Source organism: Apis laboriosa, unplaced genomic scaffold (assembly GCF_014066325.1).
Source record: "Apis laboriosa isolate Shangri-la unplaced genomic scaffold, ASM1406632v1 scaffold34_cov151, whole genome shotgun sequence".
In the NCBI taxonomy this organism is placed as follows: Eukaryota; Metazoa; Arthropoda; class Insecta; order Hymenoptera; family Apidae; genus Apis; species Apis laboriosa.
Window position 1 is genome coordinate 2518320 of NW_025222928.1, and position 15995 is coordinate 2534314.

The window sequence follows — 15995 nt, forward strand, 5'->3', positions numbered from 1 at the left end:
TCCATTTGACCGTGTTGCGTCTCGTGCAGATATGCGTCGAGTCTCATACGAGTTCGCAAAGGAATTTTTACGATACAGATGGATATTATTTAGCTTTGCGACGTGGTGGTCGCAAGCGAGTCTTTGAAAAGAATTCTTACGATAGAGATGTGGCTAGTGATGGTGATAATAGTGATGGTTTAGTGAATTTTTTTTTTTTTTTTTTTTTTTTTTNNATTTTTTTTTTTTTTTTTTTTTTTTTATAATAAAGATAGATCGTTTAATTTCGTTATGCTTATCGTGGATTTGATGGTTGTAGGAATTGATTAGAGGATTTCGACGAGTAGAGAGAGAGAGAGTTTGCGAAAGAATTTTTTATGATATTTTGATTGGAGTGTAAGAAAACGGTGGAGAAAGTGATATATCTCTGTCCGAGGATTATTAATATTGGTAAAGAGATTTTCGAAGATTAGAGATATCAGTAAATTTATATATAAGCAGCATTAAGTAAATACTATTAAAAGATTTATCATTTTTTAATTTGTTTTTTATTACTTTCTTATAAAGAATCAATATATCATGAACAATATAGAAATTTAATGAAAGATTATCCTATACTACTACTTGAATTAATCATAATCTTAATTTAATGTCTTTCTAGTGAAAGAATCTTTTATAGACTGTGATATCTGTCTTTCAACTTGGATTCAACTCAAACAAATTCAAAAAGAAATTTTACACAATTATTACATAAAATTATACTCGCAATTTAAACTTTATATCAACTTAAAGACAAGAATATAAAAAATAAAAAATCAGCTCCAACTTTCTAATGTAACTCAATCCCTAATAATTCCTGTCCCAAACTAAACCAATAAATACAAATAAATTTCACGGAAAATTACGAAGGAAAAAAAATAAAAATCCAAGATACACGTCTCCTCGAACTAACCCAGAACTTGAAGATCCGTCCCTGCATCGCGATGAACCTCCGTGCAAGGAGTCAAATTCAGAGTTTTCGAAGAGATGCAGCGGCAAGACAATAAACTCTTTGTTCGCTCCTGAGGAGGATGTTCGATTTTTATTACGATGCATCGTGCATAACGCGAAACAGGAGAGCAGAGGTGCTGTTTATTATTCAACGAGTGTTCGTCGCAGCTGGACGATGCAAGGAGCTGCTGCGCTTTTTATTTTTTTTTTCTTTTTTCCTTTCCTCTCCCTCCCTCTCTTTTTCCTCCCCTCCCCGCCCTCCTCTCGTTCTTCGTTAAACTTTTGACGTCACTTGCACGTGCATTTTCGATTTAACGACGCTTAATCAACCCTCACCACCGCGGCCATTACGATTTTTCAATTAATCCTTTCTCGCTTGGAAATTTATGGATGGTGCGAGGATTTATCGTCGGAGGAGATCGTCTAAGCAATTTTACGCAATGATTATACTTTTATCGTGACGTTTTTATCGCTCGTTAAACACGGTTTTATACGGGCATTAACTGAAGTGTAATCTCGAATAAGGGTTCGATATTATGGTTTGAGTGAATAGTTGGATTTTGCAGTTGCCAAGAAGATGCACGTGAACGCGAGGAAGAAGAAAAAGAAGAAGAAGAAGAAGAGGAAGAAAGAAGAGGAATTAAATATTTGTTGAGAATAAAACACGATTTTTCAATTTATTGGATTCACTATTTCCGAGTTGATCGTTTCTTCTCTTTCAATTTTTATTCGTCGTTCTTCTATACTTTTCACAATTATAATTTCGAAGATTTGAAGATATTCATGAATTTTCTTTAATGATCCTAATAAATACTAACACTAACCGTGATTTTTAAATGACATTCAATTATTTCAAAGAAATGTAATGTGATGAAATTCATTCTGATTTATCAGACTCTTCACTACATAATAATTTATCCTAAACATTTATCATTAATTTGTAATTGTAAATATATTTATTTTAAAAATATCGTGTAACTTTGTTTCATTTTTATGACAACAAAATTACAATAACTACACGTATATTAAATTGATATCATTCATTTCCAAAGTTGAATAAAATAGACCTTGATGCTATAAACAGTACAATGGCAATTATCGATGAAAATGTAATAAATTAAGGTGACATCCGTTTCGCCTCTGCCAATAAGATGTTCACGAATTACGCAATCACTAAACAGGGGCAAAACCACTCGAAATTGGTTCGTGGAACATCTGTTCTGTGGGACAACTGTTCTTCTTCGTATGCATACCTTTTGTATGCATAAACATACGTAAGCAAATGTAGAACAACTTATTTGCGTTTCATCTCTGTTAACTCGATCTGTTCCACCGTTATTTTTATCGTTTGCATACGTTCCTTTATATCGTTCTTATTTTCCTCTCCAATTTCGATTTCAAGATCGATTCTTAACGACGATATTTCTATATATAAATATGCAGATGGTTGATCGAACGTTTTGGGTTAATTGAAAATAAACCGATTTAATTTTAAAATAAACGATTTTAGGATTATTAAAAGTTTTAAAAACAGTTTGGAAAAATTTTAAAAGGGAAAAAATAATTCGAGGATTTTAACGAATTCCAAAATATTTTTAAAAGAACGTTGAGAGATTTCAAAGAAACGCTAAGAGAATTTCAGAGAGATTTCAAAGATCTTTAAAGAATTTTGAAAAAGTTTAAATTTCAAAGGAACTCGAAGGGAATCTCAAACAGATTTTAAAAAATTTCAAAGAAGTTTCAAAGAAATCCTTAAAAATTCCTCGAGAATTTAAAAATAATTTTAATATTTTAAACAATTGAAAACGAAAGCATTGAAATCATAATGAATCGCATCAATGTTACCAAAATAATTAACTTTTTCACTTAAATGTAAGAAAAAAGCAAGTCTATAGATCAAGTTTTCACGTTTCATGTGTTTCATGCTATATCAAGCAACAACATATCAAATACATGCTGTATCATGCACAATAAGATCTTGGCTGGTTTATCCTTATTGGAAGACTATAAAACAGAAAATTGAATTTGAGTAGATATTATCGGAACAAATTCGTGCCTGAGCCCACGTTCCAGAATTTTATGCTAACTCTGGCTATTTGCTAAAAATATGTTTTTATGCCAATCCGTTTATGATTCAATGAAAAATTTCGAAACGGGAAAAGCAAGAGGAATGAATCGAGCATTTAATTATATATGTCTAATATAATCCTGTATTTTATATTACAACGGTTTTATTAATGCGAACGGTATACAAATGCACTATTGTGATTAGCATAATAATTAGCGATATGAAAATATATACAAGCCGTGTTTAAAGGCAGTGACATTAGAAGCTTGTTTTCCTTTAAGTTTGAAAATAATAAACTTAAGACGTATATTATTAAAAAAAGTTTATCCTTTTTAATTTATAAATGAAAAACTTAAAATACAATCATATGATAAATTATTCTTAGAAATTATAAGAAATTTCTGAGAATTCTTTCTCTCGCTTCATTTTCAGAAATAATGAAAAATGTTTGATCCATATTTTTCTAAAAAACATCTTTTTCCTTCAGAAATTCATAATTTACGACTCATATTTTCCTATAACAGATAAACTATTTTTGGTAGCCTTTAGATTCATGATTTAAAAATATGATATAATTCATATTGCTTCTCATATTTTAATCTTCCAGAAAATTTATTATTTATTGTTTATTTCTTCAATGCATAACAAAGCACTATTTGTAATTGAGATAATTAATACAGAATTATAGTTAAAAAATTGTGCACATATAATGGAAATTATCGTTGTTAATTACATTTAATTATTACAGAAAAGCAAAAAGAGTAAAAAAGATAAAATAAACAACGACATTAGTATAAATATTATGAAGTATATATTAAAACCATAATAGTTTTAGATATGGTGCAATCTTGTTTCTATTAATTTTTTTTTCATACTAATTTCCTCGTTAACATTAGAATTTTCTTATATAATAATTAACCAATAACATTATCGATTTGGCAAATTAAAACAGTATTGTTTTTTTTTCTTACATTTATAGGATACCATCTTTATATGTTTTATTAGTACCTTCTTTCTGTTGAAAATGAGAATTCATTAAGAAAAAGCTTATATTATATATATTTTCCTCCTTATTTTTAATCTATTTCTTTCAATTTTTTATCTTAATTGTCTAGAGGAAACTAATTCTTGTTGAAAAAATTTGAAATAGATTACTTTTATTAAATTTTCATATTTAATTTTATTGTATTTTATTTTTATTTCTATTCCCCACTTGGAAATGAAAATTCTCATTAAGAAAAAGCATCGCCTTTCCTTATTTCTCATTTTTATTTTATTCTACAATACTTTTTACTCGTTTAAAATACATCTTAATTGTTCACAAGAAACAAAATCTCCATGAAAGAATGCTTTTGAAGGGAAGGATGATGAAAATGGAGGAACTTAAAAGATGGAATACATTGCAAAAGTGCAAACTCCATCGGACACCGGGAATGGACTTATACCGGAAGTGATTCTTAGAAAGGTGTTTCTGACAACAAAACTTTTCTCAAAGAGGTACGTGTTCCTTCGAGCAAACACGCGTTTTAAAGTCAATTCGTGCAATTCGCTTGTATACCCATTCTTCTTTTTGTTTCACACAAGTGTAGTTGAAATATGATCAAAATAAAAACAGAAATTTCATCATTCTTCAATTTTTATTTTTCTTTATTATTATTATCATCATCATTATCATTATTATTTTATATATACATATATATTTCAGAATAAGTACACTTCAACCAATTATAATCGTTTGCTCCTTTTCTGGAACAATTTAATTAAAAAGAAATTTGTTTATTCTTTTTTTTGTTTTATGAGGTTATAATATAATTTTATAAAACGAAGTTTATTTTTCAATTAATTATTAGATACTGATTTTTTATTCGTTGTTAACATATCTTTCAATTTCTCTTTCTTATTTCTAAAGAAGGGAGAGATAATTAAAGAAAATATGAGATTTCATGTTCATGAAACAAACATGTGACTGAGAAAGAATCCAAGAAGATTCACAATGTCTTACAAAACATGGTAAATGCAGATTCCATAAAAGAAAAAAAAAGTGAAGAACAGTGAAAAATAATATAGGCGAGTATTTTAAGATGTTCGACCGGTTTTCGCACGTAACTATTGATCCCGATAAATTCCTTGTATATTTTTTCATCATTATTTCTTCCAATTTGTTTATTGGTTTAATATTTCGAATCCAAAAAAAAAATATTTAAAACGATTAAAAATATTTAATTTATCCCTGTTAAAAAAGTTATAGAAATTATTTTTAAAAATTTATATTATAAATACTATTTTCTAATTTAATTTTTTTAATCGATTACGAATATTTATGTATGTTTTGAAAATTTTTTAGATATTTAGATATTTATTATTAAGTACTTTTATTTTAATATTTAATAAATGAAATAGCTCTATTTAATTTTCAAAAATATAAATTTACATAGATATGTTAACATTAAAATATTAGGAATTAATATTTACAATATAATGAATTATGAATTATATGAAAACATATAGATTTTTGATTAAAAATTTAAATATAAATTTTCGGCGTCATTTTATTTTCTAAGAAAAATAATTTTCCCATCGCTGAGAATTTTCCCAAGAGAAGTATCTTTATAATATTCCAAAGATATGATTTAATCGAGAAGAATGTTTCCTTAATGTAGTTTCAGGAAGCAAAGAATAAATTTCGATTTGGTGCACTAGGGAATTCACCGAATGTATAAAATGATGTATAAATATCAAATAAATTATCAAAAATCAAAAAACTAACGACATATGATCTATCGAATAATTGATCGAAGGAAAAAAGAAAGATTTATCTAAGAAAAAACTTATAGGATTGGATTACATTAACGTGGAGATGAGCTTTTATTTTTAAAAATTTTGCACAGAAAATATGAAAAATTATGAACGTGATCGACTCAATTTTCTCAGTATATTTTTGTCAGTAAAACTAAATCCTGATCAACAGGAACGGATATTTCTTTTTCTCTTGCTTTTGTTGTTTCTTTCTCAATATCTTTTCGAAATAAAAAACGGAAAATTTCTTCAATTGAAATATTTCACAATGATTTCTTCACATTTTATGAACGTATAAAATGGGAAAATTGTCATCAAAGATTTTGAGGAAGCAATTTCATTATCTTGATTCTATTATCTTCAATTCTTATTAAAATTTTGATTAGTAAAAGTTCAATGATGATAATCGATACAAGTATACAATATGAAATTAACTGAAAAATAAAAAAAAAGAATACTAAATTTGCTTGATGATGTAACAAAAATAAGATTACAACATTCCTTTATGAAATATATTCGATTATCAAACTAATGAAGATAATTATGCCGATGCTTGGAACAGCAATAAAATTAGTGTTTAGTTAGCAATAAAAAAACAGTTGAATAATCATATCGCGAAGGTCAGACTTTTTGTTATGGTAATTAAACGATCAAAATATTGATGTCGAATGATATTTACAATTATCGTTGTCAATTTGATATAGCTTTGTTATTGGCAGAAGCACTAGGAAGCAATGATCAATTAACTGAGATTAAAATATCAATAACAAGTATAGATAATACTTACTTGTATCAGGTTATATTCTTTTTGTGTTAAACGCATAAACAATAAAGGAAAAAAATTAAAAAAGGAATTTAATTTTAAATATTTTATAATATTTTCAAAAATAAAGAAATAATTCGAAGTATAATTGTACGCAATTGTAGACAAACATGGACGCGATGTCTCGAAAATCGATACTGATGACGTAGTTTCAAAAAATCGATTTGCGTTCCTTCGATATTTCTATCAACATGGCGGATCAATTTTATATGATCGAGATGACGCGATGTGAGATTGTATTTTCAACGAACGAAAATACACATATATTCGATTTCCGCGTTTAAAGATAAGGAAAAATCGTGGAATTACCAACAAACGCTGAAGGGAACTCCATAAAAATTTCCCGTTTCAGACAATACGCTAGATCAAACATCGCTAGATAAAATGTCATAAATCAAGGATTCATTTGCAATAAATTTATAATTTAAAAGAAATGATTTCAAGAAACTACTATTTTCTAATTGAACGATTTAAGAATGATAATTTAAATCTATTATCGTGAACGTACAGCTGACTTATCGACAAATTGGCATGACGTCACGACAGTTGATACAGAAATACTAACGGTTTTAGAGGAATGCGTGCAAATGTTTTTATCACAAGGCACTTTCCACTCGACTACTACATAATACAAACACATTTTGCTTGAATTCAGTTAGAACTGTGTATGTTATTATCGCAGATGGTAATGCGATTGTCTGAAAAGTGACATGATTATTCGACCCGGATTACGACTTCAATCACGTAGACTTTTCTAAATATTTATATGATGCATCTGTTTTGCGATTCTTTCCTTGAAATAAAATCACTATAGTAACTATGTTTGTTGACAATGATATAATAGAATTGAACAATAACAAACTCTATATTAATTCTAGTTCATTTTTAAATTAATGGAGATTGTTTTTCTGACAGTGGTATCACTGATTAATAAATACCTTCATCTATTCTACCGCTATCGTCTATCATATCGTAATAAATCATAACCTTTATTCAAATTATATTAAGCGAAAAATAAAGTATGATATAAAATATTATATGATATAAAACATTCACGTTATAATTTATTTACTTAATTTCCATAGAAATAAACCATTGTAACCAAAAAAGAATAATGTAAAATCGGTCTTGTTTGAAATTATTGATGCGAAAACTATGAAACGCAATTTCAGTCGAAAACGAAACGACATTCACGTTTGCTCTTTTATACACGATACACTCACTAAAGCTTCTTCCATATAAATAAAAGACATAAAATAGCATATAAACTATAATAAATCTCCTTATTAACGTCCAAAAATTTCACAAGAGACTTGCATTTTTAAACACATATGTAAATAAAACGCGACATACAACAATAAATACCTCACAACGGAATCAGGTACGAATATGTTCCACCAGGAAGGCCTCTTCTGTCTAGCTTGTGTGTAAAGTCCATCCGTGCTTCCAACCTGTGACGGTGACGGGACACCAGCGATCCCTTTTCTTCTTTTGCGATCGAGTTTCGGTGGTTTTGCAAGAATATGCCATGATTTTCTACGACCCTTCTTCCCCTCAAGGTCCGCCTGTATTCTTTCGTTCTCGAGCAATTCTTGATTTTCCTCGAGGAGATCCTGTGACACGTAGAAAACCGAACACCTTCTACCACTCTCGCTAGCACGTCTTTTCTCTTTCTGTACTTGTTTCGTATTTTCTTTTTCTTCTACGACGCTGCCGCGTCTTGCCTTTTGAAATAAACTATCCCTTCGTGCCTTTAAATCTTCAAGCACACTGTGCCTTCTTCCTTTATTATCGCGCAATATAGCATTTGAATCCCTTCTGCCAACAGCGCCAATAAGTTTAGCGAAAGACGATTCTTTCTCCATTATAGACGGGATCGAGTTTGTAGATGCGTATTTGGCAGTTACATGACCGTTGTTCTGTGGCTCATTGCTGATGTACATCTTGGTTTCCATGCTATGTGACCGAATCGATCGAAATCTTCGAAACGAAGCGGGCACCAGATTCGGCTAAACGAAGCGTATCCACGTTTCACTATATTATCTAGTAACCAATAACACCGAGACACTCGCGACACTATATTAACAATGAAGAATAAAACCACTTCAAAACTCTCGCGACACACTGCACACCGTAATCACCCGAGATCCGCGATCATTTTTGTTTGCAAAAAAAATATGAGAAGGCATGAGTTGCGTACCGTTAAGGCTTGATCGGCATTATTCCATCGCCGGTGAAAGCAGCCACGGCGGCGTACCGAGTGACCGCCTTTTCACTCCTCGTGAAACGTGTTATCGGAACGAATACGCGCGTATATCCAATGAACGCGACTGAACACGAACCTATATCGTATCGAGCGGACCTGTCCGCAGGTATGTGTATACCAAGAACAGCTCAAGTGTGAGATCCACCAACAGATCGTTGACCCAAGAGAATCGTGCGCGGAACCAGCCAACGGTGGTCGACCGACTACCTCGCGCTTTTGCTTGTAGTTTGTTTCTCTATTTTCTAGTAAGTCGAGAGCCCTTGTTGGAAACTCGTTCCCGTCTTTAAAGACATCAACAATTCGACCTTTGTTTCGTTCTCAAACCGTCAGAGGTCCTAGGCGTTTGAAGCTGAAATGTATCTAGAATCACTCGAAATGAATTTGATGATTTGTCGAACGTCTTTAGCGAAAAAAGATAAATTTTTTCTTTCCAATTGAATTTCGTCTTTCTTCTCTTTTACGATTTCTATGATGAAACTACGAGCATTTTTTCCGTTTTCTGTCGAAAGAGGAACGGTTTTTAGGTTAATGACTCGATTTTCTGATAGCGACGTTAAACCACGGTATTCGTTTTCTTCTGAAACCGTGGCAACGAATTATAGAGAATTTGACGTCTGGTCCAATGATGCCGGCAATGTTGAACACACTTCTTTTCCCGTCGCGATACCGACGTGACGTTGTTGCAATGCCGATAGACCAAAATCGAGCGCGCGATCGAGTATAACGAAAAACACGTGACACGCGCAATCTTTCGATACTTTGATGAAACTGTGACTGTGTAGGATGTGCGTCTTGTATAAAAGAAGAAGAAGATAAGTGCGTAATCGGGGAAAAAAATATGCAACTTTCTCTCACTTTTTCTCTCTTTTTCTTTTTCGTAACTTTATTATAAAACGTATCGGATTGCGGGCACGCGTGCATCTACTTTGCTTACACTTCGCGACAATAGCCGATTGCGATAAATCGAGATATCAGGGTACACACACTTGAATCGACATGCCGTCACGAGAATCGAGTATCGCAGCGACTAAGCGAGAACGAAGCCGACTGCTTGTATTTATACACGTCGAGGCACTCGGCCTAGACTGTCTCTTCGGGCGCATCCCCCACCTCCAGGTCCGGAGTACCCAACAAGAAGAAACACACATCGAAGACACGACTTTGCGATCCTCTGATCGTTTACAAACAGCCTCTTTTCTTTCGATATATCGTTACGCTTATTCAAAATATAATTACGAGATCGAACGAAGTAGACGATCGTATCGTTCGTTTGAAAGCAAGATGGTGGACATCAAAGGCGTCATTAAAGTGCACCGTACATGATAGAAATTTAAAAGAAAGATAAGTGATTATAATAACCATTTTATAAAGACAACTAATCACAATTTTAAGAAAAATTACATATTGTTATATGACAATGAATATTTATACTATACTATATTTTTTCATTGTGATATTTATTTATTTGATTTATAAATTTTGAAATGAAAATAATTTAAAGAAAATAAAATGATTAGATTTTAAGATTATTATAAATTATATGAAATGTTTTAGAAAATAACAAAGCAAAAGAGATAATGCGAAATGAATTATTGATGATGCAAAATAAAAGTTAAAATAACCTCAAATCTATATTCATTCATAAATATAAAATATTTTTGTTTGATTTTATACTGTATATAATTTGATGTTTATACATTCCTTTTCTTTTATTCTTTATTTTATAAAGTCCTTTTTTTATTTTAATATTTTAAAAATATACTTGATATTCAATTTTTAAGTTTGAATGAAATAAAATAGGTTATGCTTAAATTAATATATTAAATTCAAATAAAAAATTGCAAAACATTAATGTTTAAAAAGATGATAAGAGAACCAATTTGAATGACTATTATGAAAAAATATATGATAACATTTCTTATATTTCTGATTCATCTCCTGAATTAAATTTATCACAAAATTTTTCACACATAATATATTATTTAAAAATCTATGTAAACGATATAATAATACGATCATTCCTACGTAAATAATATCAAAATATTTTGATTCAAAACGCTAAATACATATAAACATTGTTGATAATATAATTAAATGAAATTCTAATATATCAATTGTTATATAAAACAATAAATAATTTCGAACTAAATGTAAGTATGTTACGTTCTTTATTCTAAATAAGACAAAGAATTTAATATATTTTTGTGTTATATTAAACATTTTTACAATTATTATTTTAACAAAAGCACTCTAAATTTTTAAAAATTATACAAATATTCAGACGTCGTTTATAAATTATCTTGATATTAAATTTAATATTTAATTATCTAATACGAAAATTTTTCTCATTGTAGCTTGGAAAAAAAAAGAAAAACAAAACATTGTTTATCGAATAAAGCAGAGAAACTATATCTAATGGGCAAAAGTCTGAAAGTTTTCAGATTTCAACCGATGTAACCATGACTTTGTAAATGGGAAAATCTTGTATACACAGGCAAAAGAGACAGTGATCCAATCTTTGATGAAATAAATATCTGCCACGTACATTTCATATCTCGAATTGCGATAAAGATTCTCATTAACAATGATGATAAATATTACAGGTATTCTTCTCTCATTTTCTCCTTGATTAAACATTCTTTATAGGCAAATGAAGCAAAGAATACTCGAGAGAAAACATAGGAAATTATTAGGCTTTCGAACTATCTACCAACTCGTAATTCATTTTATAATCCACTTTTAACGATCAGTCATTATTTAACGTCTCTGAATTGACGAGCGACGTTACCTAACAGGGCTACTGATCCATAGATTAATTTTCTTGTGGAACACAATATAAAGTTTGTGCGCTCGAAACTGCGTTCAATTAATTCATTTGTTTGTCGGGAAGTTTCTAATATAGCTTCGTTTGTATTTTAACGAGTCCTATAATAATTAGACTCGTTTGAGAATTTTTACTAAAATTTTTAAAATTTATATATATTTAAATATAAATCGTAAAAAAATAGAATTAAAACAATAATTTTATTATCAATTAGGAGAAAGTTTTAACAATATTATTAGAATTATTTATTTTATTATTATTTCTTTAATCTGAATTTTTAAAATATATTTAAATTATAATATTACATAAAAAACGCAATATATTTCATGTGTATGATTCATAATCGTATCACGTGACACTTTTTCGTTGTGATATGACCTAATTTCTTAGGACAACTAGATGAACTAAACTTTGAACTCGACATCTGTGTTGTTTATGAATTTAATTTTATAGGCAATGTACATTAAATTAGGATCGAATACTAAAGTAATGCTTTCTTAATTATAATTGCATTAAATTAATTCTCTTTGGATACTTAAATCAAATTAATGTAAATATATTGATTATACTGATTATCATAAATAATATAATATAATCATAAATAAAATATTATATTAATGTTATTAATTTTATTTAGATAAATATTTAAAGAATCGAGCGCATAAAACATTATTATTATCTATTAATTTATTATTATCAGTGCAACATTTAATAATTGAATCTTAATGATCATTATAAACTCATCAAATAGAATATATGCAAAAGTTTACCACTTCAATAATTATAACACCATAAATCACATAAATGATAAATTGCCTTTGCCCAATAAACTTGGTTGGCAATTATGCAAAGCAATTAATTTATCACTACCTTTGAAATATTTACTCTTTATCAGCTATTATATTTGGAGTGTATATAAAAGTATCACTTTTCTATAAATACAATGTTATAAATTATATGCATGTAGAAGATCATATAAATATAATAATTAATTTATTAGTAACTTCCTTTTCAATTACGACACTATGTTACAAATGGTAAATTGAGCTTAGTAAATTATGTACATAGTAATTAAATTATTATCTGCTTTTGAAATGTTTAACCCCCACATGATCATTAATCCTTATTCATTGATTTTAAATTACATACAAAAGTTTTACTTTTCCAATAGAATTCCATAAATAGATAATTAAAAGTTAAATTATATTCGATAAAGTTAATTTATTATTACATTTCTTCAAAACATACAACCTTTGATCAATAATTACCTTAAAGATAACTATAGAGTACTGTAAATATATTGATCCACTTCATCCATTGAATTTAATTCTATGATAAAACAAAATAAAAATGAGAATAACTTATATTATATTGGAAAACATACAAAATTTAATTAAAATAATTTTTCAGGATTTAATTAAAATTTTTTATGTTTAAACCCTTTATTGCATATATTAAAACTTTTATCGTGAAAGTATTTAGTCATTCTCTTCCACATGTTTCTGTCACTAAATAACAACGTATATGTCTAACAACGTATATATGTCTATGACCAAAAAATATTATAGTAAATTTAATTATACACAAAATTTCAAAAATTTTTCGACTCTATAAAAATTTTCATTATTTTTCATGAATCCATTTAATCGGTTCTATTAAACTCATCTTTTAACAGAACGCTTTGAGAAACTTGGTTGTTCGAGAGAGACGAGATGGTCATCCATGGAAGAACGAAGAGAGTTAATTGGCTGAATCGAATTAAGAGTCAGCCGATATTTTCATCGCTGCAATTCTCTAATTAGCCGCGGACGAATTGACCAATTGTTTCCACTAGTTTGCACGTCCGCCTCTCGTTAACGACGAGTCATCGGCAAAAGAGAGCACCATACGATTTTATAAAAAATCTCATCATTCCATTTCAATAAAATTGTTTGGATAGATTCATTGTTTTGTATTCTCATCTTATATACTGTAAAAATTTTTTTTTGTTACAGAAAAAATGATGAAAGAAAGGATTAAATTTAAAATTTTTACATAGAAGTCTTGATGCTATTTTTGATAATAATCTGTTAATTATTTAAGATAGAATTTACCATACTGATAGAGATGAGAATTTGTTGCTTTTCAATTTGCTCACGTGAGAAATAAAAATTCTAGATTTGTTTGTTAAATATTGAAATAGATAAGCATGATAGTGAATGTGTGCAATTTTAATCAAACAAAGTCTAATCGCTATACGATTATGCAATAAGTCAATAAGGCGCGATGAACGAGCTTATAGAAATTTATGAAGTAAAATGTACAATTGGACACGTTCCAGAAAACGTGAAAGCAGGAAATCACATATCAATAATAGGTAAAATATTTGAATAACATTGTTCTGTTGAAATATATGTTGATGAACTTATATATGTTGGTGATTAGATTAAAAAATTAAATAGAACGCTATAAAATAGTATAATGGCACTTTCAATAATTCTAATTAAAATTCCAGTGAAAAAACTATTATGGAACAATAGAATTTCCTCTAAAGGAAAGAAGATTATTACAATCTATCAATAATAATAACAAAATTCTAATATTCCACAATCTAAGTTCCTTAACCTTCGAAGGAAAAGAATATTTGCAAAACAAAGAAAAAATTTTTCCTCGCATCATGTGGAAATCATTTTTCAAAGGAACGATTTTATGCACCGAAGAAAATATCTGTCACTAGCAACGACCTTATCAGTCAACTGCTTATCATCGACCTCACGTAGTTGAGGACAGGTTTATGACTTGACTGCTGGAATCGCGAACAAGTGTATCTCCGTTACCTCAAACGGTTCCTCTTTTCTTAATACCTCTTTTCGACGTAGACACTTTCTTGTTTTGAGAAAACTAAGACAAAGCAGAATATTTGCAAAACATATGCGAAAAGAGACACGATTTTCCGAACGTGATATAACTATATATTGTTTTATAATCGCGAAAGAAGATTCGAGACACGTGTGAAGACAAACAACACTGATTCAACTTCAAAGAAATTTCTTTAACGTCGACACGATGTCGAATTGACAGCCGATGGTATCAAAGTTTAAACGTGATTTAAAGTTTATTTACTTCTATCTTGTTTCGTTACTTTTATTTGATTTTTCTCTATTTTTGTTTTCAGAATTATTTCTTCAGATTCTTTTGAGATTTCTTGAAAATTGTTATAAAACGAAACTTAAAAATGAATGATCTTTTAATCTAAAAACGAAAATTTTGAAAGAAAGTTTATTTATTTTATATATAACAATATTTAAGGTACAAAATTTATAAACTATGCTTTATAATTACATCTAATTATGAGTGAAAGGATTAAGGAAATCTCTTATATTTTAATAGAAACGTTAAACCATAGTTTCATATCTAAACAAATGGATAACTAAATAACACCTTCGTCAGATTTCTCATCAAATAATAACGATATCTTTTGAAACGACAACTTTCATCAATAACAACTTTCACATCGACAAATATAGAATTCCATTTCGTAGGATCGAATTCAGCCCGAATTTTGATACGAAGCCCATCAAAAGCTGAATGGATTTGTAACAAAAGGATTTATCTTATTATAAAAGTATATCTAAAATCGAGGGAAATATCGTTTCTCGAAAACAGCAATATCATTAGATCCTAAATGCTCGTTAACCTACCTATCGAAACCGATTTTAACGCTTTTGGAATAAATGATTATGCATGCAGATCGCACGATTCCGCGATTACCACTCGTTATGCCGAGTTGTTCCATCGGGAACGACACGATATCAGCGGTACAATCACGGCCAAATTGCCTTTGGACGATAATATTCGGAGAAATGACCGAAACACCGATGCATCCGTGAAAAAAAATAATGCGAGAATCACGATTTGCGATCAAAGTATCCAAAGAGCTAAAACGAAATTTAGTTCGATTCTTGGTTAATTCTGAATAGTGATGGGCACAAGTATATTGCAAGTAATATGGTCTTTCATGAATAATGATAGAAATGAATCTTTTTTATTTGAAGATTAAATGAGATAATCTCTTATGACTAAATAATAATCAAAATTGAATGAAATGAATAAAGCGAATGAAATTAACTTTTTATATGAAAATGAAATATGATGAGTAAAACTCATGAAGCTTTTTATATTGAAAAATTAAATATGATCTCTTATGAATAATTGAATAATCGAATTCTATGCAGTGAATACTTTATAATGAAATAATGAATTCCTTTAT

At 29.2% G+C, this 15995-nt stretch overlaps 1 protein-coding gene and 1 long non-coding RNA gene across 13 annotated transcripts in view; one reads left to right on the forward strand and one right to left on the reverse strand.

Moving 5' to 3' along the window:
* LOC122715039 (nuclear receptor coactivator 7) overlaps positions 1-15995 on the reverse strand; it is a 192563-nt gene that overhangs the window by 87780 nt on the left and 88788 nt on the right. For 8 of the 12 annotated variants that reach the window (XM_043936924.1, XM_043936923.1, XM_043936921.1 and 5 more), the window contains exon 1: positions 8022-9945. The exons of the other annotated variants lie outside the window; for them this stretch is intronic. In XM_043936924.1, the coding sequence (XP_043792859.1) occupies positions 8022-8611 (590 nt within the window). In that variant the 5' untranslated portion in view covers positions 8612-9945. Of the gene's footprint in view, positions 1-8021; positions 9946-15995 lie in introns of those variants that run through there. 12 annotated transcript variants of the gene reach the window in all.
* LOC122715040 lies at positions 11232-14806 on the forward strand. The gene is made up of 3 exons (XR_006346767.1): positions 11232-11525; positions 13422-14102; positions 14241-14806. It is a non-coding gene; the product is annotated as an uncharacterized LOC122715040 (long non-coding RNA).